Source organism: Gasterosteus aculeatus, chromosome 11, assembly GCF_964276395.1.
Source record: "Gasterosteus aculeatus chromosome 11, fGasAcu3.hap1.1, whole genome shotgun sequence".
Taxonomy (NCBI): domain Eukaryota; kingdom Metazoa; phylum Chordata; class Actinopteri; order Perciformes; family Gasterosteidae; genus Gasterosteus; species Gasterosteus aculeatus.
In genome coordinates this window covers 14,465,508-14,493,351 of record NC_135699.1, presented here as the reverse complement: position 1 = coordinate 14,493,351, position 27,844 = coordinate 14,465,508, and the positions used below count along the sequence as shown (strand labels likewise).

The 27,844-nt window shown below is 47.7% G+C and overlaps 2 protein-coding genes across 3 annotated transcripts; both read left to right on the top strand.

The window, feature by feature from the left end:
• The first annotated feature begins 11,942 nt into the window (after positions 1-11,942).
• Positions 11,943-19,145, top strand: pecam1a (platelet and endothelial cell adhesion molecule 1a). Of its 2 annotated transcripts, none has more exons than XM_040191581.2 (15): positions 11,943-12,241; positions 12,341-12,364; positions 13,118-13,411; positions 14,078-14,374; positions 14,467-14,727; positions 14,848-15,132; positions 15,238-15,534; positions 15,609-15,890; positions 16,216-16,354; positions 16,503-16,570; positions 16,688-16,741; positions 17,536-17,628; positions 17,715-17,765; positions 18,320-18,342; positions 18,800-19,145. In XM_040191581.2, exons 1-15 carry the CDS (start codon positions 12,181-12,183, stop codon positions 18,944-18,946), a joined length of 2,376 nt encoding a protein of 791 aa, XP_040047515.2. In that variant the 5' UTR covers positions 11,943-12,180; the 3' UTR covers positions 18,947-19,145. The 2 variants fall into 2 exon arrangements, with proteins under 2 accessions (XP_040047515.2, XP_040047514.2); XM_040191580.2 differs by having other exon boundaries at positions 18,797-19,145.
• Positions 19,146-25,292: 6,147 nt separating this feature from the next.
• Positions 25,293-27,815, top strand: ppp1r27a (protein phosphatase 1, regulatory subunit 27a). Its single transcript, XM_040191937.2, has 3 exons — positions 25,293-26,117; positions 26,247-26,397; positions 26,847-27,815. Exons 1-3 carry the CDS (start codon positions 25,688-25,690, stop codon positions 26,965-26,967), a joined length of 702 nt encoding a protein of 233 aa, XP_040047871.2. The 5' UTR covers positions 25,293-25,687; the 3' UTR covers positions 26,968-27,815.
• Positions 27,816-27,844: the final 29 nt, after the last annotated feature.

The following is a 27,844-nucleotide window of genomic DNA, read 5'->3' as shown; positions in this document are numbered from 1 at the left end:
AAACCGCATCTTGATTTAAATTTGTACATCGCCTGTAACAGCGCTTATTCATCTGAAAACGTTTATTGTTGAGCTCGGCGGGTTTGCAGCTGCTACTAACGGTGACTCATCTTATTCCAGGCGAGAGCGCCACCACATTATGTTGATGAGCAGCGGTTCGGCTTAATGTGTGATCAGCGTGTGAGTACATGCGTCGTTGTTATCTTTCCAGGGTGAACCATGTATGTTTATAAAGTGATGTTACAAAGACGACCTCATCACCGGACCTCCCTCCTGATCAGCACTACACACCATCTCAGGGTCAGGGGTCAGGGGTCAGGGTTAGGGTTCGGGTTCGGGGTTAACCCAGAGCGTTACTGGCAGATTACAATGAAGTAATGAGATAACTTGTCAATGCCGGCAAAATGAATTTTTTTAATTGATAGTTGGAACCTTCCACATTCAAGAAGATTTAACGGAAGCTCGACTTTCTCGTGCGAGGGTTGATTGTCCTGCGAGTCATCAAAATAGAATCCAATCTTCTAATTTCCCCGTCAGTTCCTGTTTGGTGGATTGCTGTCCTTTCACTGAGCTCCCTCAGGCCTCTGACCTCACACATGACCTCAGTGGATCAGAGCGAGTGGGGCAGGGAGGGGGGAAGAAGAGGGGAGATTGGGTCTTCCTCCAGGGTTTGCACTCCCATATCGCACCTGTGGGGGACGTCTCTGCCGCTTCCGAGTTGAAACGGCGAGAAAGGGAGCGAAGAGTTCTGTGTACCTGAAGATGTGACGACGCAAAGGCAGCTTGTTTACTATCGGGGAAACGAGAGAACCTTGTACACGTGTGTGTGTGTGTGTGTGTGTGTGTGTGTGTGTGTGTGTGTGTGTGTGTGTGTGTGTGTGTGTGTGTGTGTGTGTGTGTGTGTGTTGAGGTGAAGCTCACGCGTTCAATGCGAGACTTGTGGGATTCTTCCTCGCGTGTTTCAGCAAATACCTTTTTAATTCCTGCACGGTTGTTTTATTTCCCTCGGCCTTTCCTGACTGTTTTGGACCGAACACAGGAAAGAGGCAAAGCTCTTCTTCTTCTTCTCTAGAAGGGTTGTTGTTTTGGTTCAACAACTAAAATAGTACAAAGACAGAAACAACAAAGCCCGAAAAACTCGATGCGTGGCGCCGGATTGGAGTCCCGTCAGGGTGTCCCAGCGGAAGGAGCGCGCCGGGACGAGGCTTCCGCGCCTGCCTGCACCGGACTGACAAAGGGAAGGTCTGCGCCTCGCAAAGCCTCCTCCAGTACGTGACAGAACACTCTGTTGCCTTGTGAAATCACACCTGAGCCGCTGCCAGCGGGGTCCCGCCTGCTGTCGATGGAGTCGGCCGCTTCTCATTTCTGTTGCCGGCTGGAGTCGAGCTCTCCAGGTGAGGGAATAAAAAAATGGAGTAAAGAAGAAGAAAAAAAACGCCTTGATCCTCGTTTCACATTGCCTGGTTCGCCCGTGTGCATTTAAAGTTTGGGATCGGAGGGGGGGGGGACACAGGGCTGTTTACTGAATTCGCTCACATACTTAAGTAAATCCTCCTCTTCAAAGTAAAGGGGAATTATCACTGACGGCTCACACCGCCACTTAAATCTGTTAGGAGGAAAGTTAGAAATCATTTCAGTGTAGCTGCCAAAAGACTTCAGAGTTTGGAAGACTTTCCAAGGAGATGATGATAATATTAGAGTTATTACATTTTTAACACTCCCCGCAAACCACATGCAGATTGAAAAGAAAGAAATGCACCGTTCTATGTTGGAACAAAGTAAACTCAATTTCCTTAGAAAAGAAACAAAGAGTTTATGAATACCTGCTGCTCGGTAGTACATTATGCAGTATATTTCACAGTGATACTTCAAATGAGATGAATCGTCAGGAGAAGCAAAGTCGGCACTGAAGATGCCGCTTTCAAGTGTTTCACATTCTTCTTTTACTGGGGTTTGTGTGCGACTGATCGGAACCTCTTTGTGCCGCTCAACTCGTGATAAGCTGCTGTAGTTTAAGATTCCAACAAACTAGAACTCAAACTGGGTTTTTTTTTCTCATCTTAGTCAAAAGAGACCAGTGCGAGGTCCATTCGGCCGCGCTGCAGAAACCACCGAGCCGTCTACTAGAACCCCTGTGAAACAAATAAGTGTTGCGTCACTTCAACCCAACTGAAGCTGCCTTTCAATCCCGAAGCATCGCAACCAGCCCGGTCGACGTACGCTGGAACCCTTTTGAGCTCCCACCAGGATGGATCCGGTTCCCATTGACTGAACAAAGTAGTACAGTTATGAATGTACGGAGCCCCGGAAGCTCAGAGAACTCGCTGCTGGGCGCCGACACGCCGGGTTCTGGGAGAAAAGCACTTATGGTTAATAATTCAGCACAGGAGCCACTTCATTATCTGATGCTTTGTCCTCTCGGTCGGCCGGAGCGTCGGGAGCGAGGAGCTGCAGGCAAAGTTGTAGCGGGTGTCAGTCAGTTCATTAACACTCTTTTTCCACATAATGAAGTCCTCTCTGCTGTATGTGAACCCTTATCAACTCTTTGTATCCATTCAATGAATTCCAAAGAAAAGGTGTCCCTCTCTCCCCATTTCATACGCTTTTAAGGGCTCTGCTATTTTTACTGACGACGGGCTGCAATGTATTTGCATTGTACGCTCAATAAAAGGGCATTTTTTTGGGCCGTCGTTAGGCTCAGGTTGTTATGTTATAGACTGTGTAGCAACATCATGGACTGAAAAATATGTCCCACATCTGATGCGGGCGTTTGACTTCATTTAACCGTTAACATGCATGTCTCACCATCTCCACCAGTATCCACATGAGCCTGCAGAAGCAAAGCGGACGAGACAACCATGACCTGAAACAAGGGGACCTGTTGTTTCTGCCTACTTCACCTGCCTCAAACAGGACATGCATTTGGCCCGATACAACAGCAGGCCGTTGCTCTAATTAAATCCCATAACTGAAGCCTGAGGAATTATAAATTTGTTCTCTGCTGTAACCGCCGTGCGCCGCTATACGTCACCCGTGTGAGTACGGGTGCTCTTTTTTGTTGGCGGGAGCCCCCGGGTGGGGGGGGCTTTGAGCCGCGTACAGTAGCTCGCGCTGTAATAACCGGCCGCTTTGACCTCTTCTCGCGTCCTGGAAATACCCGAGTCAGCCTGCCTCCTCTCAGCTGGTTGAATCGAGCTCTTTCCGCACAATCTCCTTTTCTGTTTTTCCATCTTTACTCTCTCACAAAACGCTGCAGTCTGACGAACAATAAGTCTTTGTGGAAACGGCCTCCGAAGCCCTATTGAGATATTGAGTGCGGATGAGTGCGCGGCAGTTTTTATCCGGGTTATTATGATGTCGCATCAGTCTGGGAGCCGTTTTCTCCACCCAAAGAGCCTTCTCAGCCGGCAGTCATCAAAGCAGCTCCGCCACTGTCTGTGGCAGATGTGCCCTCTGCTCACACAGACGCACGCCTACATGCAGCTGTTTATTGTTCCTGTCAGGTCGGGGGGGTGGGGGTGGGGGGGGCAGGTAAGTAGACGTTAGTTGTGTGTTCCCTCAGCTCTGCATACTGATTGTTTTCCATCAAGCATTGAGAAACATAACGTGATGACCACCGTCTGCCCCCGCGTGCTTCCTGCCGACCTTCTTCGTGGCCCACAACGCCTTACCCATTATGCCTTATGTGTGTGTGTGTGTGTGTGTGTGTGTGTGTGTGTGTGTGCGCGTGCGGGTGTGCTCGTCGTGTTGAAGAGCTCTCACACCGGATTAATTAGAAGCAGGGGATGTCATCTTTGCTAAAGGGAACCTAAAGCCAGGAGTTTAAAGAAGTCCACTCCGGAGAGTCCCCAACGCATCAACAGAGCTTTCACCTGGCTGCTCACACACACACACACACACACACACACACACACACACACACACACACACACCGCCAGCTGCTCCAGCAGCCCGGCGGATGGAGTTTACTGGGGGGGGGGCGAGCGGGATGAGTTGGGTTTGAGCTGATAGGCGTTTCTCGGCTCCTACGCCGGAAATGTTTCCTCCTCCGTCTCGTAGTCGCTGCCAATGATTAGCGCGAGCGACGGGATCGGTGCGATGGAACGCTGGAATGTGGTTGCCTGCCTCCTAAAAAGCAGTCAGGCTTCTTTTTCTGGCTCTTAAAAGCTAAATTTAGATGCATCCCGGAGAGCAGCACAGAGAGGATTATACTCACTTTGGTCTCTTCTCACCTCAGCTCCTGCATAGTGTTGTCTACATACCTTTATCTTTAAGAGGTGAAACTAAGAACATCTCTAACATCTCTTTGATGGCTGTGTGTTAGAGGTGCTTTCTACTTGGAGATATCTGTGTGCATCTCTGTGAGTTAAAAACCTGACATCCAAACAGAATCCCCCTGATTGCTTCTTTACCCCCGAAAATGTAGAGACAGAAGCATTTATCACCTAGTGTATGCTAAGTATCTTTAAGTCTTAATAGTTTGCAGTTTGTTGTGTATTAACTCATACTTTTCTAAACAATCCTCTAATCAAATTGTGCAGTATTACACAGTTACCATGCTATAAATCATTTCGTTGATAATCTATTTTTCTAAATGCCTACAAGTGTTACCGATGTCAAGGTAAAAGATGTAGGATCTACGTGCTGATGCCATTGAACTATTTTCATTTTACAGCCTCTCCCTTAATGAGGCTCAACAACTACTCACATTTCGTCTTTTAAAGGTTCAGATGAGTCATTTTATGATCATTTGATGAGTATTACACACACACACACACACACACACGTATCTAACATGAAAAGGGTTGGATGAAGCCCTAATGTGAGTGGGGGGTGCCTCAGGGACGCGTTGGGGGGGATGTCAATGATTTAAAATGACGAGATGTTTTCCAGTTAATTGGAAGCCGACGCAGCGTGGCCCTGCCTCGTTCTGCCTCGTTCTGCCTCGCTCGCGGTCTCCTGCGGCACGCGGCCGCTTTGTGGGGCCACGTGCGAAGGTCTCCCAGCTTTGCTGCGGTTAAAAAAGCCCTGAAGTGAAGGCCCCCCCTCGCCCCAGTCCCCCAGGCAGGTCAGCTTTCACGTTCAGTGTATACGTGCACCGATTCCATCGCTGTCTTTGTGAACCCGCCAGGGTTGTGTACTTTAAAAGGCTCTAATGGGACATTCACAAGGACTCGTTTGTGTATTTATATTTACAAATGTGTGCATGCGATTAATGTGGCCGAGATTAATCTGACAAAACAGTGGTGGTTTGTTACCACCACTGTGTCCCTAAAAGACGGTGGAGCTGTGCCTCCAAGATGATGACATTTTTGTAGTTTTGTGTTTAAAATAACATTAACAATCAAACAACACTGTCTAAAATACAAGCTTTCTAAAGTTATTACTCATTGCTTGAAATATTTAGTCTTTAGGAGAAAAACAAACATTTATTAACGACAATATTCATTAATCGCCATTAATGGCGATTAAGGGGTTTCAAAATGTGCGATTAATTAATTAATCAGCCTAATCTATATTTACATTACACATCCCTTTAGAAAACATAGTTTTTGATTTATTGATCTCAGGTGATTGGCTATGATTCACACCAGACACTGTCTGTCTGTCGCACACTTGCGTTTGTTTGTGAGGCGATGAGGCACTTTGACTACACTTTAATGAACTGTCCATTTAATTAAGAGGTTATTTTGATGTTTGGAGGTAACAAGAAACAAAGACGATCAGAGGATGTAGAAATGTTTATATTCTCTATGAACGTGCAGAGAGAACCTCTGAAAGTTTAGTTTCCATGTTTAAAGGTGGGCTTAACGACATCAACTCCGTACTACCCGAACGCCGCGCCTGACTCCGCGAATCTATCCGAGCTTCATGCTTTTTCCAGCGCTCGGCCCCATTAAACCGGTGAGATCGGAGGAATTTTCTCCCCTCTTTTCAGCCTGCCGTTGTTCGCACTCAACAACGGTGGAAAGACCTCCTGACTATTCTCACTATTGGCAGACTCGTTGCTATGGCTACCTCTTCGTTACACTCTTCAACAAACACGACGGACATTCATCCAACACCGCGCTGGGAGACGCCGCTCCAAGGTCACTTTGCACACACTGCGTCGCCCGCTGCAGACGTTCCTGCAGAGAGCAGAAGAATAGTCGTCACTGTCGTCACATCTCAATGGCTGCAGTAAAGTTTCACCCACAGCAGACGCAACATGTTTTATGCTGCCGAAGCTCTGAGCATCCTGGTTTTCTAACATTCCGATATTAGTTTTGGGGTGTTGGTAGTCAGGGAAGAAAAAGAAATGTGCTCGTTAAGCCATGCGTTACCTTTCATACGCTTTCTTCCAGCGCTCCTCGTTCCTCAGCCGTCCGATTCCTCTGCATCCCCCCTGCTGGGTCTCATTTCCATGTCGGGGCTGAGAGACATTCACCTCCACTTAACACCCTAATCAGTCTCCTCCGGCTGAACACTCCAGTGCTGCAGTTCATGTGCTCTCCCTCTGCCTCTCACCTTCTCCTTTCCTTCCTTCCTCTTCCATTTATTCCTTTCTCATAGTCAAGGAGCCTTTGTCGTTATTGATAAAAGAGCAGGCATTTTGAATAATTTCCCCATTTGAGTTTGGTGCATTGATTATTGTACATGAATGTAGAAATGTATGTGGAAAAAAAAGGAACCGAGAGGAGGGTCCGAGATGAAACACACAGGGGAAAATGCCGGGGAGGGTTTTTAATTAACTTCTGGAGGCACATTAATTGGATTGAAAATTGTATTTACATTCATTAATAACTGAATTAAGATATAGATTTGTGTGTGTGTGTGTGTGCGTGTGTGTGGTATGATGAGCCTCCGAGTAGAGCACATCTACACGCTTTTTGAAACAGATGATGAAATGAAAAGTAAGGATTATGAAATGGAACACATTTCCCCACACAGGTATCCAGAGAAATATATGAGTGTTCAATCAAATGTTATTCATGGAAGGGCTTTGCAAAGGGCTTTGTCAAGAAAAGAAAAAGCTGCCTAAGTGATGGAGACCATCCATGGAAACAGTAACAATGGCTCTTGGTCATTTTGGTTTTTACTTGTTGAGATCCTCGATACATCCTGAAAGCCATTAATACATTAAATGATCCAACAAAAAGAACAAAGAATGAAATCTGTCGGGATCAGCACTGACATTCCCTCACGCTGAATGTGATGATTGGAGTCTTCCTCCAGCTGCCGGCCGAACAATAGTCGTCTTCCTTCCCTGCGTTCAGTGAATCATTTTGGGAGACGGATGTAAAGTCTAACGATGGAGAAAAGTGAACAACTGCCTGCCAAAAAGAAGCAAACAACTCATGTTTTGCCACCACGCTTCATGCCTCCAGGGTTTTGTTTTAACAAATGGCTTTAAAAAAAACATAACAACAACTCCATCAACCATAGGATGTTTGCAGATCTGTTAAGAGTTTGATCATCGATGGCGCTGCAGTCACCGCTGATTGTTGGCAGTGAATCCGACTTTTTGTTGTCCCTCGCTTTCCTCCATCGCAGAAGCTTGAAAATGGTTGTTCAGCATTTAGTTTGCTAACGGAGGAGTCAGAGGGCAACCCAAAGCCCGGATATCATCCATTTCAACTTGATTTCACCCAACGATTCGTCCAGCTAATAGGGGTTCCTCTCCGGGTTATGCAGCGCGCTGCGCTCCCTCACTGTTATAAATGTCTTCAACCCACCTTTAGTTAGACACCTTCCTGCAACTACTCCTCTCCTGTGTGCTGGTATTTTGCTTCCTAAAATGGGTTTTTATTGACATTTGCTGAGAGAATAAGCAATCATCCAAGCATTGTACTTCTGAATGAATTCATGTATGCATTTGTCAGTTTTGTGTTTCAAAAGTAAACAAAATAAAAGAAAGCTTCAATGTGTCAAACGTGGAAAGAATTTGAGTTCGAAGGATTTAAAAAATGGAATGAATCAGGTACCAACACCTCTTTGTTCTTCTGGCCACATCTTACACACACTCATTCTTCACATTTGCAACCTGAACATTTTTAGCATTCTTTGTGCAAGTGGAAAGCACACACACACACACACACACACACACACACACACACACACGCACAGACCTGTTTACAGTTTCTGTGACTAAGTGAGCCCTTAGTAGAGCCGATGAATAATGCCCGTATTGATTGTGAGTGGGTTCCTCTGAAGGCCTTTACTCTGAGAAAAGACCACATGATTCTAAGAGAAGCTCGGAGGTTAAATGCAGGCCTTAACGAGGAACATCCCGATTAGCTGAGCCCTGCGTTCTATCGGGACTTCACACTGCAGCGATCGGTAGTCACACACACACACAACGCTGGAGGCTGAAAGCCGGCCTCGTGTGGGCATCTGCGGTCGAGCGGGGACATCGGACCTGCGTGACGGGTCATCACGCTCCTCTCCGCCCCCCCTCTACGCGGACTCCTCTGGACTTTAGCGTGTCAGCACTTTGCTTTGAAGAGGAACCAGCGTCCATCCCTTAGAGAGCCTGTGTTCAGAGGAGGCTATTTAGAGCCTTTAGTTCCTCCGCCGATGCTCAAACCACTGAGGATCCTCCTCGGCTGATTCCACCTCAGCCTCTAAAGCTTTAGGTCAAACGAAAATAACATGAATGACAGAAATGTCATGTTTGCCTCAGATTATCCGCGTGGTTTACCACTGTCTGAGATTTGAGTGATGCTCTTTTAATTACATCATGGTGCTTTCTTCCATGATTTAATGAGACTGCAAAGGCGAATTAGCATTACAGGTTATTTATCTTGATGCAGACATCTCATCATATTCATATAACTGGTGTGGATGGGGTTGCACATTAAGTAGCTTTTGCTTTTGCAGATATTCGGGATACTTTCATTTGTAAGAAAACACGTCTATAGTTTCAGGCCGCAGCCTCTGAAGCCCAAACACAAATGAGAGGAAAGTTAAGCTGTTTCTGAAGGCCTGATTGATTCAGGGGGCAATTAGTTTTTTTTTGTGGAATAGATTTTGGAGAATCTTACAGAGGTGATCCTCTCTGGCTCGCTGTGTCTCACCCGGGTTCGTACCGGGACTGCACCCCCCCGGAGTGACCTGCTCAAGGACACTTCAGCAGGGCGGCTCTAACAGGGGTCTCGGGATGAAAATACGGAATTAGTCTCGTATCTAAACCAGCATGTGTGCAGCGGAGGCCTTGGATCCAGCTCCTTGTGGGGAGAGAGCAAACAGCAGGCGTCTCAGGGCAATCGCCCCCTGTGGACTCTCAAATGGAGCCGCCCGCCTACCGCCATGGATACACGCACGCATCCAGGAGGTCTGAAGCACACTTCTGTGAGAGCTCGCCGCTAATGACCTGCAGCACGGAACAATGAGCGCGACTTTCTTTCTTCTGGTTCCTTGTGCTACTGTACAGCAGCTGCTGCTGTACCAGGACCCGGTCCTCCACAGGAAAAGCGAGAGGGTCGATGCAGAGAGGCCGTCACCGCCAGGCCTTTGTAGATCATTTATTATTGATTCAGCGGATATGAGGTGGGTGGAGCGAGGAGGGCGGAGAGCGAGAGAAAGTCGGTAATAAGACTTATTTACAAAGTGGGAAGAGGGCGATGGGAATTTAAAGTCCCTCGGCTAAATTGGTAAAACGGATCAGCGATGTTGAACAGATAGTTAGTGATGGACTGATGGCGTCGAGGTCGGGCTCGAGGTCGCGTGGGACTCGTAGCTCCGGGTATTCGACTTGTAGCAACACGCTTCCTGCAGACTGCTTTGCCCGCGGCGGAAACATCTCCGCGTCGTCCTCCACCCACAGTGTTTCCAGTCGCCGAGCCTCGATGAGCGGCGGAGAAACTCTTCGGGGACGCGACGCTGTCACAGCGCACTGTGCCAGGGAGGAGAAGGTGGAGGGTGGCTCAGTGAGCTCAGTGAGCTCAGTGAGCACAGCAGCAGCCAATGGGACGGATCTGCACACAGCAAATCTTCAATACATCTGATTTGATTCCAATTTTAAATGTGCACATCGGAAAAAAACTAAAGCAAATGCAAACAGACATCCAAGGGTGGCCAATGATGTCAAAATACATTTCTTACAGTAGGATGTCTTTTGTCATTTGCAAAAGACATCACAGAATACTCGTCCCTCATCGTCTCTGCAGAGGCGACGTTGCTCGCGTTGATATGCGTTCGCATTGGGATGGTTGAACCTCCAAACGATGGGATCCACACCACAGAATGCAGCAGAGCCAGAACCTGCTCGGCACTGGAGAGAGAGAGAGAAGTGCCGCCAGGACGGAAGCCCGGGGAGAAGACATCCATCAAACCGCCGCCCCGCACCCAACGAGAACCGACGGTGTCAACGGCACCACCGTGGCCTCCATCAATCTCCCTCTTCAATGCAACACTCTCGTTACAGTCATGAAAGTACAGTAAAAGCGTGAGTGGAATATCGCTCAGCGAAATGAGTCAGTGGAAGAAGTGGGCTGCATTACTGAAGGGGGAGAAATAAAGCTGATATGTCAAGAAGACAAAATGATTGTAGATTACAGTGTCAAGTTATCACATCAGTACCACTGTGCAGCGCTCACAACCTCCAAACCAGCCTTCAGGGAAACTGGGTTTATTTATAATATTAAGCAAATGTAAGAGAAGTTCGTCAAAGTAATGTGTACACAGAACTATACCTAGAATAGAATACCTAATACCTGTCTGCTAGCCTGTTGGCTCACTTTGAATGAATATCCAACCTAAACCGAGCAGTGCTTTTCGAACATTTTCGAAGGGTGCCCGAGTGCATATCCTCACTGTGTTTTTAAAAGGTTTAATAGAAAGCTGAGTGAACTCTGATCAACAGCAGGACGGACCGATGTGTGTGTGTGTGTGTGTGTGTGGAACAAGCACAAGCCGGAGCATCTCTGTGCGGAGGCTGACTGGTCGCGTTCATGCCGTGATTACAGCACAAGTCGGAAAGGACAGTTTGTGTGGGAATAACACGGCTGTCTCCCATCAAGGTCACATCTGCAGCAGCTCTGTGGAGATACAGATGTACTTCTGCACACCCTAAAGATGCATTTTGTTTGTAGAATGTAGCATAACTGAAAGCGACTGGGATCAGGCTCCAGACATGAGCAAATCTTTGTCCTGTTGGTCTTCAGCAGCTCTTAGTGGTCACGGTTAAGAACTGCAGGATGCTGCACAGAGTTGCATACTTACATCTGCAATTTATATACAAATGCAACCGCATTTGCAGTATTAAAATCTGTGTGCTTCTGTGACAACAAAAGCTCATATTCCCATCGCGGTCTGTGATGTTGATATTGTGCATAATGCATGTAATATGGTGGGAAATCTACTTTATTGAGCGGCGTCCTAAAATCAGCCTGAGGCTTGTAATTGGACGATGAAAGATATTCACCACGATTACGATAGTGATTATGAGATAAATCCACGTCTTCTCAGGTCTCTCAAGTATCTCAAGCTGTAGCCAAAATTAACCGGACTTTCCCAAACGTTGTGAATTTCACCCCAAATTGCGCAAACACACGTACAGATGAACTGTACCCGCCCTGCAGTTACTAAAAATGTGAGTTTGTGCCCTATAAATGATTTACGCAGCATCGAACGAGATGAATGAGTGTGGGGTGCAAGGCGGTAGATGGTGTTTTGAAAACACTGAATATCTGATATGTCTAATTAGAGATGCGACCGCGACTCAAGAGGAAGACACCTGCGGTAAGAGGTCAGAGTGGAGCCTTTAGGTTCCTGCAGAATGCCCCTTGTGTTTGGACTGCTGTTCTCTGGATACATAAAACAACAATCTTTCATGCTTGTCATCTAAATCAATCTGTTTAATTGAGTGGGAAACATCCAAACCGGGGGGGGCATCAGTCTTGAATTTCCCTTTGACGCACACGAATCGAGAGACGTTAAACGCTAGATTCCTGAGGAAGTAAGAGTCATTTCCTGGTCCCTCAAGCAGCACAAGGAGAGTGTGTGGTAACACAAGCCCCCCCCCCCTCACACACACACACACACACACACTAATGCCGAAATGCCGGTTTGTCCTCCTCACACTCCACCTCTCCCTTCCTGCGGCCCTCCCTGATCCTTGTGGCTGCCCGTCCGGCCTCCGTCTCGTGGGCCCTGGAGCTGCATTAGAAGCCTCACAGCAGCGAACCTCCGTCACTCAGGATGGAGTCCGGACCCCCCAGCCTGCCGCTGCTGCTGCTCCTCACCTGCCTGCTGCACTGCTGTAAGGAGCCGCCGCGCCGCCAGGGTTCGAGGACGTTCCTTCAGTCGAACCCAGTCTCCAGACTCTGACTTTTGTTTGTCTTTTCCCCTCCAAACGCAGGGCAGGGTGGCCGAGGACAGCCGTGTGAGTACAACCGCGCTGTGTGCGACTCGATGGGAACGAATGTAGTGTCGCGTCTCAGATTAAGAAAGCTATTTTTACCTCGCGCGGTTTATTTTCTGCGAGTTGGGCATCGCATCGCGCTCTCCTGGCCTCCTTGATATCTGAAAGTCTTCAGTGAGATTCATTGAAGATATTTTTAGGTGCACAGACGACTCTGAGGTGATCTGTCAACTCGGTTTGAATAAACCTGCCAAATTTTGAATAGCTTTGAAATAGCTTGTGTTTGGATGCAAATGCCTGTGGGTTTTGTTTTTTTTGTGCACACAAACGCGACCTTTAGCGCCCGAATGAGATGCACCGGGCTTTCCAACGACTACAAAGTACCACATCCTCTTTATTATTATCCACCTTCAAAATGTTCCGGGAGTGTGGAGCGAAACCCTTATGGTGGGTGTGAGCGATGGTTCGAACCAACAGAAGACTTTACGTTCTGCTTCAGTTTCCATAGTTCTTTTCACCGCATAAATCAACACACCTCCCCCGCCCCCCCCCCCTCCCCGTGGGGGTTGCAGGGGGTTCAGATGCCGTTTGTTGAAGCCTTTTCCTTCCTCCAGCACCTCCCTCAGACTGGAGGCCCGGGCAGCGCCAACACACCCTGACTGGTGCATTGTGGCGCTCGCTCCGTCCCCTGCTGTTGGTTTTGCTGTTCATCTCTCACGCATGTCTGTATGTGCATGTGTGTGTTTGTTTTGTGCGACGTGTGCCGCCCTACAGCGTACACCATAGACACCGTTGACCTCACGATCCTCCCCAGCGGCGCGGTTCAGAGCGGCACCCCGGTGACCGTGCGCTGCCGCGTCAGAGTCAGCCACGACAACATCCCCCACCTGCAGCACGACTTCCAGCTCAGGCTGGACGACGTGCCCGTCCACTCCTCCACCACCGAGGACGACTCCATCGCGTACCAACTGCCCCGGGCGCGGGCCGCCGACTCCGGCAGCTACGAGTGTCGAGTCACCGTCCGGGACAAGAGCAAAGCCAGCTTCGGCAGAAAGCTCCACGTGGCAGGTGAAGCTGCGCGTTGGCACTGTGGATTTCTCATAACCGGGGGTTCATTTGTTTTTACTCAGATGCCATTGTTCATGTCTGACAGGACACTACGGCGTCAAAGAATGCAATTTTATTGCTGGAATTCTGCTGCGTATCAGCGCATTTGGGGGCGGAAAATCAACATAAACCCGTTGGACAAAACCAGTGTTTGTTTTGTGCTGTTTTCAGTTGATGAATAATTCACAATACTGTCAGCTATTTTCCACAGCACGACAGATTTAAGACTGAGGTTCCGTCTTCTGCAGTTTAACGAAAACATTCCCTGACTTTCTTCAGTTAAATATCAATCACAGCAAACATTCTGGCTGCGTCGTTGTTTTGTGAGAAGTTATGCCACAACTCGTAAACAACGTCCTTGGTGAGGACGTCTGAAAAGGACAAAGGACAAGCAAACATACCATAGATGCAGGGAAAACATCTATTGTTGTTTTCTTGCATTCCATTGCAGCTGCTGGCATTAATTTATAACTAACTTATAAATTGTAAAGAATGGCTATTAACGGGTTCGGGAAAGTTCTGACTCTGAAGACTTTTCACACCTCATTCGCAGGCAGCTCAATCATGTGTAATATTTCCTCTGAACAAACACTGACGGCTTTACTTCCTTTTGGTTTGCGCTCTCAGGCCTGCAGACCCCCGTTCTGTATTTGAGCAATACTTCACCCTATGAGAGCGAGGAGTTCACAGCCACCTGCAGTGCGCCGGAGGAGAAGGGACCCCTCGTCTTCAGGTTTTACCAGATGTCTCTGCCCGGAGACTCGAAGAAGATAAAGCAGCCGCCCCCCTCTGGGGTCTCATCGGAGACCACGCTGGTCCTGAGGAGCGTTGGAGACAGCACCCTGTACTGTGACTACGAGGTCAATCTGGTTTCTGGGGCCAGACGCTCAAACCGCAGCAACGAGATTCCGGTGATCGTCAAAGGTGATTAGTTCAGAAGCTCGCGCGTCTCCAAGGGAATGTCCGAATGCTCGAAGAGGCTCGTGGGATTGACTCTCCCGAGTTGTGTCTTGCAGCACTCTACATCTCCCCGACCATGAATGTGCTGCCCTTTTTGGACGTCTTCGAGGGCGACGTAATGGAGGTGGTCTGTAAAGTGGTGAATCCACCGAAGAACATTGAAGTATTCCTGACGAAGGACAGGAGGGTCCTCAAGAAAGCCCCAGTCAGCCTCAGCCACCTGTTCACTGCTCGCGAAGGCGACTCTGGGACGCTGGTGTGCAAGGCCGAGTGGGGCAACGTGCAGAAGGAAACCAATAAAACGCTCACAGTCAAAGGCAAGAGCTGGATAACTTTGCCATAAAGTGTCTAATATCAAATCATCATCGTCTTGTTTTCATTATTAAACAGTACGCCACATATCCGCTGTATAATACTTGATTCCTTCACTCCTCCAGAGCTGTTTTCAAAGCCACAGCTGACTCTGCAGCCCAAAGACTTATTCGAGGGGGATCGCCTCAAAATGACCTGCTCCGTCTCCATCTACGCTTCTGAGCGGATCGGCAACGAAAGCATGCGGTTCTCCATCTACAAAGACGGCGCCAAGCTCACCGACGCGCGCACGTACAACACTACGGCGGAACCCCCTACAAACGGCAACTACACCTGCAGAGCCGAGGCTACGTCGCTATCGTACACCGACGTGGCCAAAGAAAGCCAAGCGCTTGTTGTCAAAGCCAAAGGCGAGTCGTGCGCGCGAGCATTTAGCCCCCAGTGCACAGACTCTTGTTTATCTCCATCGTTGTGTCCGCTGCAAATGACTAAGCGGCTAATTATCTGATCCCCAGTTCCTGTTTCCGAGCCCGTGCTGAGTGTGGTGGGGGGCACGCTGGTGTTGGGAAAGCGCTTCCAGCTGCTGTGTCGCAGCGACAACGGCACCCTGCCCATCGACTACACGCTGAGCAGCCCCGGGAGGCCGGCAGAGACCATCGTGGTGAGCAAGCCCGGGGAGGAGGCCATCTTTAACTCCTCGGCCATCCGCCAGACGTCAGACTTAAGCGACTTCCTGTGCCGCGCGGCTAACGGCGAGAACCGGCGCTCCATGCCGGTGACGGGGCGACGGCTGCAGCGTTTGAGCATCATAGGTGTGTTGGTCGACGGTTTGTACGTGGTTAACGTGTCGAACCCTCCGGTCTGAAGTGCGTTTGACTCCGCGCAGAGCCGGTCTCCGTGCCGGTGCTGACGGTGTTCCCCGGCGCGGGAGACGTCTCCGGGGGGCAGAACGTGACTCTCTCCTGCTCGGTGCAGCGAGGCAGCCTCCCCATCAGCTTCACCTGGTTCCACACCGAGACGGAGGGCCCCCTCTTCTTCCGGCTCTCCCAGAAGCGGGAGGAGTCCTACAGCATCAGCAGCATCAGGAGGGAGCAGGCGGGGGAATACTACTGTGTGGGCGACAACCCGGCCAACGAGACCAAACGAAGCCTCCGCGTCGTCATCGGAGGTGCGTCCCGTCTTCAGCTAACGGTTAACATGTCATGTCAGGTCATGTCTGCCCACCTTTGACCGGAGCAAGTACACTTTTAGAAAATGAGGAGTCTAAATGTGTTTTGGGTTGTTTTATATTATTTTTTTAAATGTATTCTTTGAAATTGAATGAGTTTCATGGAGTATGAAGTATAGGCCTTGTGGCTATTATTACATACAAATGATTGCATAAGATACCACATAGAAACTGTATGAAATGATGAAAGTTAAAGACAAACTGTGTTTTGTAATCAGATTATAACATAATTCATCTGTGTATTCCATTTCAATGTGTTTTGCAGTGAAGATGGCCGGTTGGAAGAAAGGTTTCATCGCTGTTTTTGTCCTCTGCATCCTGCTCATACTGGCGATGATCCTGATCCTGGCCTTAAAAAGACGCCTCCTTCAATTCAAGAGGAGGAGAACTGGCGAGCTGTCGGTGTAAGTGACATTGCTGACGTTCTTCTCAAACATCTGTATTTTGAAGGTAAAGCGAAATTCAGTAGCGAGTGCAGACAGTGTGGTGACGCCGGGGCCGCTTCCTGTTTTAAAAAAGCTGACTGTGTGTTTTGTGTCGGCCTCTTGTCAGGAAGTCAGCCAGCACCAAGGCGGAGCGGCTGAGCCTCACACAGGCAGAGGTCAACGAGGCCGCCAATGGTACGGTCTCTCATGCTGATGTAAATGTATCCTAATGTGTCTTTGTTTGCTGTTTTTGTGAAAGTAGCGGTGTCGATTTGACTGATTGAAAGACTGTCTCTTCTCCTTTCTGTGTAGTCACTCCAGGCATGATTGGGAAGAGTGTTTGGAGTGAACATCCATCGGGCTCGGGTGAGTAGTGTGAAGACCGTGTTTTAACTTGTGAACCAATCCCACAAAAAAGAAGCAAACTAACAATGTGTTGGGCTGTTGTCAATCATTTCTGCACATGTATCTTTAATGATATTAATTAAACAACCTAAAAAATCAAGAAATATTAGACTGAAAAATGTTTTGAAAGAAACTAAAAAAATGGCCAAAAGTTATATAGGTCAAAAAATGTCATTGAAAAATGTTGAGAAATATTAGGTTGAAAAAAGTAGTCAAACATAATAGGTGGAAAAAGATGTTTTAAAATATATATATGTATATATATATTTTTTTTTTTTCTAGAAATATTAGGTAAAAAAAAAATTTCAAAAGAAAAATAGGTCAAAAAAAATATGTTAGGAAGTAAAGGAAAGACAGTCAAAAACATTAGGCCAAAACAAGTTTTGAAAAGAAAACTAAAAATATGTGGGGTTGAAAAACTTGGAACATGGAAACAGAAATATTTCCTGTAACAGCTGGTCACTGTGGTGTTAAACCAACATTACTTAAAGAGGAGTAAATAACTATTTTCAGCTGTGTATTAATACACATGTGGTGCATTGGAGTATTTTTAGCTGCAGGTCAAGGTGTTTGGGATTAACTCCAGGTGTCAGTGTCTATGTAATAAATGAACATACCAGCCAGTGCAACAGTGTGGCTCATTGGTGTCTAAATTATTTAAATTGTTCCTACTTTGAGTACTGTACTGTTTAATTTGAAATGACATGAAATGCTATTAGGTTTAACTTCAGCCCCCGTACTCGGTTGTACTGCAGACTCCGAAGACCAGAATAGTGTGACCGCTCCAGAAAAGCCAGCGGAACCTCAATACGCTGAGGTGCAGATCCGACAGGCCGATTCCAACCCAGGTCAGACTGACCCTATTTATTAGCTTAATCCTTTTGAAATTAAAAAAAAACAAGGTGTCAAATATGTGTCATTTTGTTGTCGACAGTCGCGGAGACACCGGAGACGGAGTCCAGCGAGGTGCGGCCCTCCAAGCAAGGTACGACCCACATCCCGCCCCGCGCTCAAATCCCACTCACGTTACGCGGCGAGAGAAAATCGGGGGCCGCTGACGTTTGAAAAAGAAAAGCGCCAGGAAACAGGAATCAGCTCCGACTGTAAACATCTGCATTGTTCAGTGAAAGAATGTCCCGTTGAAACAGAAGGCCCCCGTCGCCAGGTGTCCACTTCCTGCTATCGTAAGAGACCACTTCCTGTTCTAACAATCGGAGCCAAACAGTACGAACATCCGTTGAGACTAAGTGAGCAACACGCCATTGTTTCACGCCGGTGGGTCGAACTCTCGCCCATTGTTCGGTCATCGTCGTCGTTCGGTCACCTCCTAATAACTCCCGGCGGCTTAAATGTCAGCTGTGGTGACGCAAAACCGCGCGTTAGAGGGGAGCAACATGTGACACGCATGTTTTTTTGCTCTTTGTTCAGAAGAGACTTGCTCGCCGACAAAGACTTGTGAGCATGTGAGCGCGAATGTGCGCGGCGTGATCAGCGGTTCCTGAACTTGTCGAATCCTGAGTTTGTCCTTTGTTTTTGCAGGCGTTCCAGAGCCGGCCGACGCTGTAAGTAGAGACACGCCTCAATTCGCAGTCGGTCAACCGGGCGTTCAGAGATGCGTCTACAGGAACTAGTGTACTGGTCCTCAGTGTCGTGGATGTTAGCATTCATCTCACAGCGTCACTGTGCTCCGTCCTCTATCATGACGGAAGACATTATTTGTAATAATGTTAAGTTAACTCCTAGAAATGACAAAATATTAAATAGATCTAATAGAAATAGATATTAAATAGAGTAAATAGACATTTTTGGGCTTAAGTTTGAGGCTGTATCTGTTGTAGTTAGGATTAATATTCACAATATACGATATTCAATGCTGTAGTTACTTCTGTGCAGGAGGAATTACTCGCCATCCAACACACAAATGAATTAACATTGGATACAGGCGTGAATGTCACGCTGTAAGCTTTCAGCCCGTATTAGTCTCATTCTTTCTTTGGGTGTTTTGTTGCTTCTCAGCAGGGCTCAGTGGAGTATGCACAGCTGAATCATGATCCGGATCCCCACAGTGACCACGGTAACCATGGTGACCACAGTGTCCAGGATGACTACATAGATGAGATTGATATTGACAGTGTTCACATCGACACCGTTGACCACGGGAAATGAAAACACCAAGAAGAATATTTATTCCTAGATTCATCCGGCTCGTTAATGCAGCTGGAGTCTTCGCGTTCTCCTGAATGACCTTAAAACGGCTCTGAGCATTTATGTACTTTTGTTTTTCCTGTAACGCTTCGCGAGGAACCCATCGCACTGTAGATTCACTGATTTTGTCTTTGAAGGGCAAATAAAATGTTTTTGTCAATCGAAGTGTTCCCCTTTCCTCCTCTGGTGGTGTTGTTGGCCGAGCGCTGAGGGAGGATGTGTGTCGAAGCCTGAAGGAAAAGACACTGAAGTCTACATCCTTCCACTCGCGTCGGTGGTGACAGAGAGCTCTTTGAAGTGAGCAGTGATACTGCAGCTTCAGTGCAGAGCCTGGGACCGCTTTCATTGACTACCGGTGTGTGTGTGTGTGTGTGTGTGTGTGTGTGTGTGTGTGTGTGTGTGTGTGTGTGTGTGTGTGTGTGTGTGTGTGTGTGTGTGTGTGTGTGTGTGTGTGTGTGTGTGTGTGTGAACAACGACTGCACGGGAATCTGGTGCCACCTGCCTGTGAGCCGCCTCACAAACACCTTCCACTGGAACTCACATTGGTTTAACTGTAAATAGACGGTTGTTGCAGTCGGTCAGAGCTCCTCGTTGACTTGTCCAACAACGTTATCAATTCAGTCGTGTCTTGCTTTTGCATTAAAAATGACTTAACTGTTGCTGATTTATTTCCCACTTCTCAGTGAGTTTAAAGCACCTAAATAATCTCTCTTCACGCCCATTATTTTTCATATGGTTTAAAAACGTATCTGACCTTTTTCAAAGCCTCGTGGGAGACAAGAGGCTCCTTCTGACATTGTGCGCCTGTCAGCCGGTGAGGTGGGGCGGGCGCAGCGCGCTGCAAAGGGCCCGGATTGGAGGCCAATGCGTCGGGTTTGCTCAGTTCGCGGCAACTGCTTGTCGACAGTCTGGATTACGGGGATCTCGCGTTTTGACAGGAAGCTCTCAGGAGCACCGAGCGGCAAACCCATGTGGGAAACTGTGACACCCGACACCCGACGGCCTGCCACGGGCTCTCACGCTTTCATCTCCATTCTTAGCGCCGACGAACATCTCTGTCTGTTCTTCTTCATTATCCGCCTGCCTGCAGTCTGGGTGCGCGCTTGTGTGTGTGTGTGTGTGTGTGTGTCTGTGTGTGTTGCACCACGTGTGGGGGGGGGGTTGGTTCCATGCCCCCCCCCCCCCCCCCCCCCCCCCGAGGCAGGAGGACAGGGGTCTGCTGCTCGTCCTCAGAGGCATCTGTGAATGGATTCCACTTCACATCCGTGTGCCAAAAGGAAAAGCAGACGGCCTCCGCTTGTGTTTAATTAATCACATTACTTAACCTTTAGGCCTCGGCGGGAAGAAACGGCGTCTTCTGTGGCCCACGGGAACCGACGCTGAGACAGGAGAGCGCGGCCTAAACTGGTTTCATTTTGGGACGCATTTGCCACATGACACCCATGCGAACCACATGAATATGGGCCCGACTGGTGTGTTTGCAAGCGTTACACAACCCCGTGTGCGGCTGCCAGCGGCGTAGAGGCGCTTTGAGGGCCCCGTCGTCTCTGCCCAAGCATGGTGCTGTTCTGCCTTCAGGTCATAACTGTCACGGGGTCAAATGATGGATTTACTGCTGTACCCAAAGCTTCGCTGCGGGAGGTCACGTGACCTGGCACACCGTTACGGTTCCTCTCCCCGCCTGAGTAACTCTGGATCAATGCTTGTGCGGTAACAGAGGGGAGCGTCCTGGGTTTTTTGGTGGTTTCGTCCCGTTGTTGAGAGCGGTAAAAAGAAAGAGTCTAGCAGGCCGTCTCCTTTTCGTGGACGCGCGCGTGCTGTCCGTGTCTCCGCTGCGTAACCCGACCCAGCCTCCGCCCGTATCTGGAGCACAACTCCTCAACTGCCATTGGCTGCTCTGCTAAAATTAGCATATTGACCCCTGGGAAATGCATTCTGGGAATATCGTGCCTTTGAATTGGCCTTATGGGGCCGGGACTGTTGGTCTTCAGATGCAGCGATGAGGTCATCGCGTCGACGTCCCGTCTCTTGCTCCTGCAGAGGAAACTTTATGCTACAGAGACGTTCTCAGCCTCCATGTCATAAGTTTATCTATTTATATATTCAACACGAGCATCAAGTCTTCACTTCGTTCCTGATATTCTCGTCCTTTGCTGCATTATATTATGCACACATGTTCTTCTATTTTCGTATTCCAGCGAGCAGTGATTGTAACAGGAGTAAGGACAGTGAATGCCACATCACTGTATGCACGGCCCGTGTGTATGAACTTGTGACTGTGTACAACTGACTTTGTTGGACAGTTTGTGATGGCACCACATTGATTCAAATAGACGTACAATTAATAATAAAAAGCAACATCTGCACTGACTGAAGACAGCCTGTGCAGCCATATTTCTTGATTCCCAGATAAGTGTCGCGGCAAAAGAGAGCAGAGGATGGAGACATATGAGTCGAGATGTACTCAGTCCAATGTTTTATTACAGCCATTTTTATTCAGATTTTCACTTGATGAACGGTTGTAAGTCAAACTAGTCATGATTGTTTCTGATCTTCACAATTTATGAGGTAATATTTGCTTTAAACTGTGAAATGGTAGATGTATTATGCAAATGACGACCTCCACTCAATGTCAAGCCTTCCCAATTACTTTCACTGAAATTAATTGGGAATCCACCGATGTATTAATCATAAGGCTGATATTTCACGGCTCGTTTGTCTCCATACACACCACTCACTGGTAGGAGGCTCATTAAACAGTGCCGGGGTGTTAAAGACGAGTGCCCGCTGTAGTGAACAGTGTCTGAAACCTATTAAATGGATTAAATGACATAACTGAAGAATTATATTATATAAATTATATTAGTCAGGTGTTTGTTTAACGCTGCATTTGATGCGGGAGCTTTTCTGGCGGGTTTTACCTGAAGCTCAAATAAGTGGCGCTTTGAAGCTGGTGTCACTTCGGGAGTCTCAACACGTGTTTCGTTGCCGCGTGTCACGGCGCCGCAGGCTGCAAAGGCAGCGCCGGCTCGCCATGATGCCGAACGCTCTTTTGTCCTTCGTATGAGGAGTAAAGGTTACATTTAGTAAGTCCCCCTGCTCGATGTCCTCCTCCTTTAATAGCTTAAGCTCTCAAACATCCAGGACATTAATTAGTCACAACCTTGTGCCACCACTTCCTGATTGACCCCCCCGGGCTGAAACGCCGTTATGCAATCCAGCATCAACACATCGGCCGCACGTATGCACGACTTTTCCATAAATGCAGCCTTCCGCTAAGGAAACCCGATCCTCACACCAACAGACGGCCTCCCCCCTTCTCCCCCCCTGTGTGAAGTTGGAGTCCCAGCGCTCTCCCACAGTCCCCGGACAGCTGCTGCGCCTGTTTACGGCCTCTTACCCCTGAGCAAGGCAGCGCTCTTCATGCTCAATGTCAGCAGCAGTGTCACCCGCTTCTTTGCCCCCCACGTCCACTCGATGGTTTGTAATAGTGACGGTCCATAAAAGCTCCCAGCGTTTATTCAGAGTCGGACTGGAAGCCTTTTTTTAGTTCTAAAAGTAAAGTGTTTATGAGGGGATCCGTAAGGTCGAGGGGTGCGTTGGGTTCAAGCGCTCTGCCCTCCCGAGATAAATTGATCAGAGGTCTACGTTTAATTTAATATCACATGTATAATGGAATGCAATCATATCTTGCTCCGAGCTAATAATGTGGCTACCCTGAAAAAAACAACAGTAGTGAACATTCCCATGAAAGTATGTGCTGGTGCCTCGAGGGGGTCAAGAGGTTTCAGTCTGCAGGCTTGGGAACCACCAGTGGGACCAGGAGTTGGACTGTTCTCTTTTGGCCGGCGTGTGTCACGCGCTCGCTTTGCTCCGTGTGGGGACTCGTACACGAGAGGATCCACTGCGAACACATTGCTCAATGAAAAGGCCTTTGCTCTGTTAACCGCTCTTTTATTCGTATTTGCTTTCCCCCGCTGTCGGTTATGTCATATTGATATTAAAATAATTGTGCTACTTATTTAAATAAGATTATTATTGCCATTTCCATTTTGTTGCTGTCGTATCAGTTTGAAATTAAACTATTTACTAAACAGAATGCCATTACAAATATGAATAATAAGTCCCAGCTTGGTCTCATAATGTTAAACTATATTTACTCCTTGAGGTGGAGAAGTTAAAGAGATCCTCTATTAAAGATCTGTGACGAATCTAAATCTAATCAAATACAACCAATCAATACAACCTATGAAAAAAATGCATATGTAAATAATATAACAAAACAACCGCAAAATAGTATAGTATAGAAATAGTAAAATATAATACAAGTCACGGTATTTTAACCCATTAAAGCAGCAAAGAAATAAGCAGCAGAGGAGCGAAGAGTTTTCATGTGTCTAAAATGTGACCCTCTTCAACGTGTCTGTCATTGAGTACGATGATGTCCTCTCTATTTCTCACTTTATTCTCAGGGAATGTCAGGTTTCTAGAAGCCTGTGGGGGGGTCAGGGTGGAGGGGGGGGGTTACATTCGGCCATTAAAAATTAACGCTTGGTGGTTTTTTTATGAGCTGATTGCTGCACTTTCTGGTCTCAGGGAACTTAAATCTGACTTGTTTCAGTCCCACCGGAAATACATAGAGACTCTGATCCGCTGCAGTCTAAAGAGTGCTCAGTAACGCAACCTGAATATTTTAGATTTAGATGTTAGGAATTAAACCGAGTGCATAACTACCGTAACAACGAGGAAGCGTGTGTCTGAGCCCAAGCCGTTAACAGAGCAGACATCCTTGAAAGCCGGACTCGAGAACTTGTTTACGGCCTCAAAAAGTCACATTGAGAAAGCTGTTGACACCGCGTGGACGTGCGCCTTCGTTCCCCCCGTGGTGTCAATCATCGTCTCGGCTAATATTGTCTTTGGCGACGCTCCTCACACCTGAGTTGATGTTTTCAACTTTGGCTTCTTGGTAATTTGACGGATCATAACATGCGGGGCGGCCTGGGACTATGTATAGCGAGAAGCTGGAGACCTCGCACTGGCATTTGTCCAAGAGAGGGCAACGACAAACATTTGCCACATGCGGAGGTTCTCTTTCGCCCTGGTGAGAAGGTCCGGAGAACCTGAGGAGTGAAGGGAACCCGGAGGAAGTATCTCATCGGCAGCCCCGCCATCCCTTATAAGAGACTTTGAAACCTGATAGCTGTCGCTAAAGGTCTCTTGCTCCAGCTGAGAACATTCAAACACTCTCACTTCAGAGTCATTTGTAAAATAAATAAGTGCTGTGGAATATTCTTCAGGATGTGCTGTGGAGAAAAAGGTCCCATCTTAAGTTGCTGGCGGTTGTTGTCAGAAACGCGAACCTGAAGATGGCAGCTAAGTTATTTCCTCTGTGACATTGGCAGCATCTGTGAAATGCCCAAGAACTCTTTCAAAGGATTAGTGAACCAGTTCCAACCGGCTCGCCCCTGTCGCAGAATTCCGTCCGGTTGAGGGACAGCTGGAGCCACCGGGCCCCCGACGTTACACGGCACCATTGAGAGAAACAACAACTGTGTTACTCCACATCTTCAATCTTCAATTTGCGACATCAGAAGAGCAATGGGATTCATGTTGAGGAGAAATGCAGCATTCAGCTCCGTCTGCGTCAACGTTCTTCAGGCAGCCCAAAGTTCAGCGTCGTAAATAGCTGCGTTTCTGGAGACCTTGTGACTTCTCAGCAGCATCTGAAGGGAGAGGTTACATGTAGGGGGCTCCCATGCATAGCGTCCTCAGTGGGGGGACGTCTATGGGGTCTCTGGTTATGGTGCGAAGGCCAACCATGAAATGTCACATGACGGACCCGCTGGTCAAAAGAGAACACAAAAAAAACACAGGAAAATGTTTTTTTCAAATCTTCTAACCACTGTGGTCTACTTAGTTTACGTCAGCAGACAAATCAACAACACACACCTAAAATAACAACACGCCGCCGCTGTTTGCTGTCGTTTACATGTTCTGCAAAACATGTCTAAGAATAATTAAGCCAAAACCATGTGATTCGCTGAAAGTTGCCGTGCGTCGCTGCCCCACAATGACTCAAATGAAGTGGATATCTGGGCTCCGAGCATCCTGTGCATGTGAGTTATAGTACCCCTCTTTAGCATCAAGATGAATCATAATTGTTTATTTGGGAAGATGTAGGTCTCAAGCAAGACTCAAAGGGAACATTGTGGTTGTCAACATTTTTTACGAGGGGCGTGCGCAGTGTCAGTGTGCATGTGACTGCACGCCGGGTGGAGCCGATCAGCGGCCACTCATTTCTGAGCTGAAGTCACTGGATATCAGGCCCAAAAATAGCCATGCAGAGGGTATAAAGGGGTCCTCCTCTACGCTCCCCATCAGACGACGGTTCTTTGCAAACAGCAAACGCGCTGTGCATGAGATCAACTAGGATTCAGACAAGTTCACAGCAGGCGAGAAAAAGAGGATCGTAGGAGCTAAAGGATTTGAGAAGTGTTCGTACTGTGCAACAAACACAGGGTGACGCTCCGGTCCCGGGAACCCAAGGGACAGTACGCGGGCGAGGAGAGGACAAAGAGCTCACGGGGCGACGGATACTGCTCTTTCCTTTTGGATTGATTGTGTTTGGCTCTCGGGTTTTCTCGCTTCGCTCCTCCCGGGCTGACGGCAGAGGGGGGGAGAGGAGGCCGAGTCGCCGCAGGGATGAAGTACAACTACCACGTTCCGGTGTCGACGTACACCCGCAGCTCGCAGTACACGCCGACGTACCACACCCCTACCTATTACACAGCCTCCCATTACACCCCGACCACGGCGCTCTACGCGTCCGCTTACACCTCTCCGACAAAGTACACCCCGACGCAGTACAGCGCGCCGTCGCAATACACGTCCACCTACAGGCCGGCATCCACGTACACGCCCTCGTACAGCAAGGGGTCACGGTACAGTTCAACGCGCCGCACAGCAGCGCAGGAAAGCCCTGCGCCAGTGATACCCGTCGCACCTGCAAAGAGAACGGTGCACTTCCCGAATGACATCATCTTCCAGGACATTGTGAGACGAGGAGATCTGGAGCAGATCGGTCGCTTCATGCGAGCGAGGAAGGTTCGGGTGGACGCACTCTTCCACTCGGGTACGTCTGCACAACCTTTTCCTTTCGCGTTGCATTGTCGGGCCATTTCTTTGGGTCGAGTTTGAGATTATAAATACTCACAGCGACCGGGCTGCTGCAGAGGGCGGACTGACGGAGTCTTGTGTGCAGGTATGGCAGCGCTCCATGAAGCCGTGCTGACAGGAAACCTGGAGGTGGTGAAGTTGCTGGTGAAATATGGCGCTGACGTTCACCAGAGAGACGAGGACGGCTGGACGCCGCTCCACATGGCCTGCAGCGACGGATACCCGGAGATTGCTAGGTGACCTTTAAACCTTTTTCCGTCCTGGCTGCCTGTCGCTTCCCCTTTTTTTAGCAAACTGACCGCACGCAATAAAACATGAGCGACTTCTTTATGTGCTGCAGATTTAGATTGGCATTTAAAAGTATGGAAATTTGGCACATTTGCTATCTCGTTAGAATGCTTCAAATATTCCTTTTAAGATTAAGGCACATGATTACAATTACCTTGCTGAGACAAAGGTTTCTATGGATTTGACGGCTCTGAACAGGGAATGAAAAAACAAACGAAACAGATACATAATTCATGACAATACACATATCAATCGTACTCCAAATTAAGCAAAACCTGTGCTAATTCAACAGAAACGTCAATCGTTGTGATCAGCTGCGGTAATAATGAACTGTGTTGTGTTTTCTATATATATAAAATCTTCTGGTTAGTAACGCTGTGCGTCATCCTTCGCTCAGGTATCTGCTGTCGATAGGCGCCAGCACAGAGGCGGAGAACGAAAGCGGAGAAAAGCCCGCAGGCCTCATCGACCCGGACTGCAAAGAGCTGGTCAAACTGTTTGAGGCCGGTTGTGTGTGATCGGGCACCGGAGGGACCCAAGACAGAGGAGCAACCAAGACAGAAGGCTCAGCAGCCACTTGGAGAATAAGGAAATGTATTTAACAATTCTACACAGTGCAATACCAAAGAAACTCGTAACAGGGTGGAAGTACTGAGTCCGAGGTTCACTGACCCTGTGATGCAAGATGGCGGTTCTGTGTTTAAGTTTAAAAGATGTTTTTTTAAGATGCCGCACAAAAGCTATACTTTATGGGGCTTCTATTTTTTTGTGGTTATTTTGATTAACTTCGTTTTGCATATTTGTCGTTTATTGCAGGTTTCTATGTAGCAAATGTAAATGTGTTTTTTTTCCGTCTTCACTCTCAGTGCCTTTAACACAACACTAAAAATATGTCACTGCGGGACTAAATACCTACTGATTTCTAAAGGGCATAAGATGAATCTATATCTTCTTGCCATTTTGGTTTCATTATTTTAGGTCGCTGGTAGCACCCTGCGGTGTTTATTTTCCAAACTATTGTTGTATATATACAATATATAATTACAATGAATTTACAATACAGAATTTGGGCCGGATATGTTTGTGTTTATAGACTGAGTTATCTATTCTCGCTGCTGGGCAGAAAGAGGATCAGCCAAATAAATAATTGATAACTCATTGATGGTCAGAAATAAAACAAAAACATAATTTTAAAAACCTTAAGTTTATGCCGTGTTAGCGCTTTTACTGCTGTAGTATTTCCCCGGGTGTAATGCTTTTGTATTCTGTAGTAGAAATACAAATGTTAGCAAAGAAAGTCTTATTGTTTTCTCCTCAATAACTATTTTTGTACCTTTTCATAAATAAAAACACATTTTGTAAATTTTGTTGAGTTCCTGTTGTCTAGCCTCTTTA

Bases quoted from the DNA above. Each gene is read 5' to 3' on its own strand.
- pecam1a (XM_040191580.2), top strand. From the start codon at position 12,181: ATGGAGTCCGGACCCCCCAGCCTGCCGCTGCTGCTGCTCCTCACCTGC. The intron at 14,728-14,847 runs GCAAGAGCTGGA...TCACTCCTCCAG, and splicing joins TAAAACGCTCACAGTCAAAG to AGCTGTTTTCAAAGCCACAG. The intron at 16,355-16,502 runs GTAAGTGACATT...GCCTCTTGTCAG, and splicing joins AGAACTGGCGAGCTGTCGGT to GAAGTCAGCCAGCACCAAGG.
- ppp1r27a (XM_040191937.2), top strand. From the start codon at position 25,688: ATGAAGTACAACTACCACGTTCCGGTGTCGACGTACACCCGCAGCTCG. The intron at 26,118-26,246 runs GTACGTCTGCAC...TCTTGTGTGCAG, and splicing joins GGACGCACTCTTCCACTCGG to GTATGGCAGCGCTCCATGAA. The intron at 26,398-26,846 runs GTGACCTTTAAA...TCCTTCGCTCAG, and splicing joins GGATACCCGGAGATTGCTAG to GTATCTGCTGTCGATAGGCG.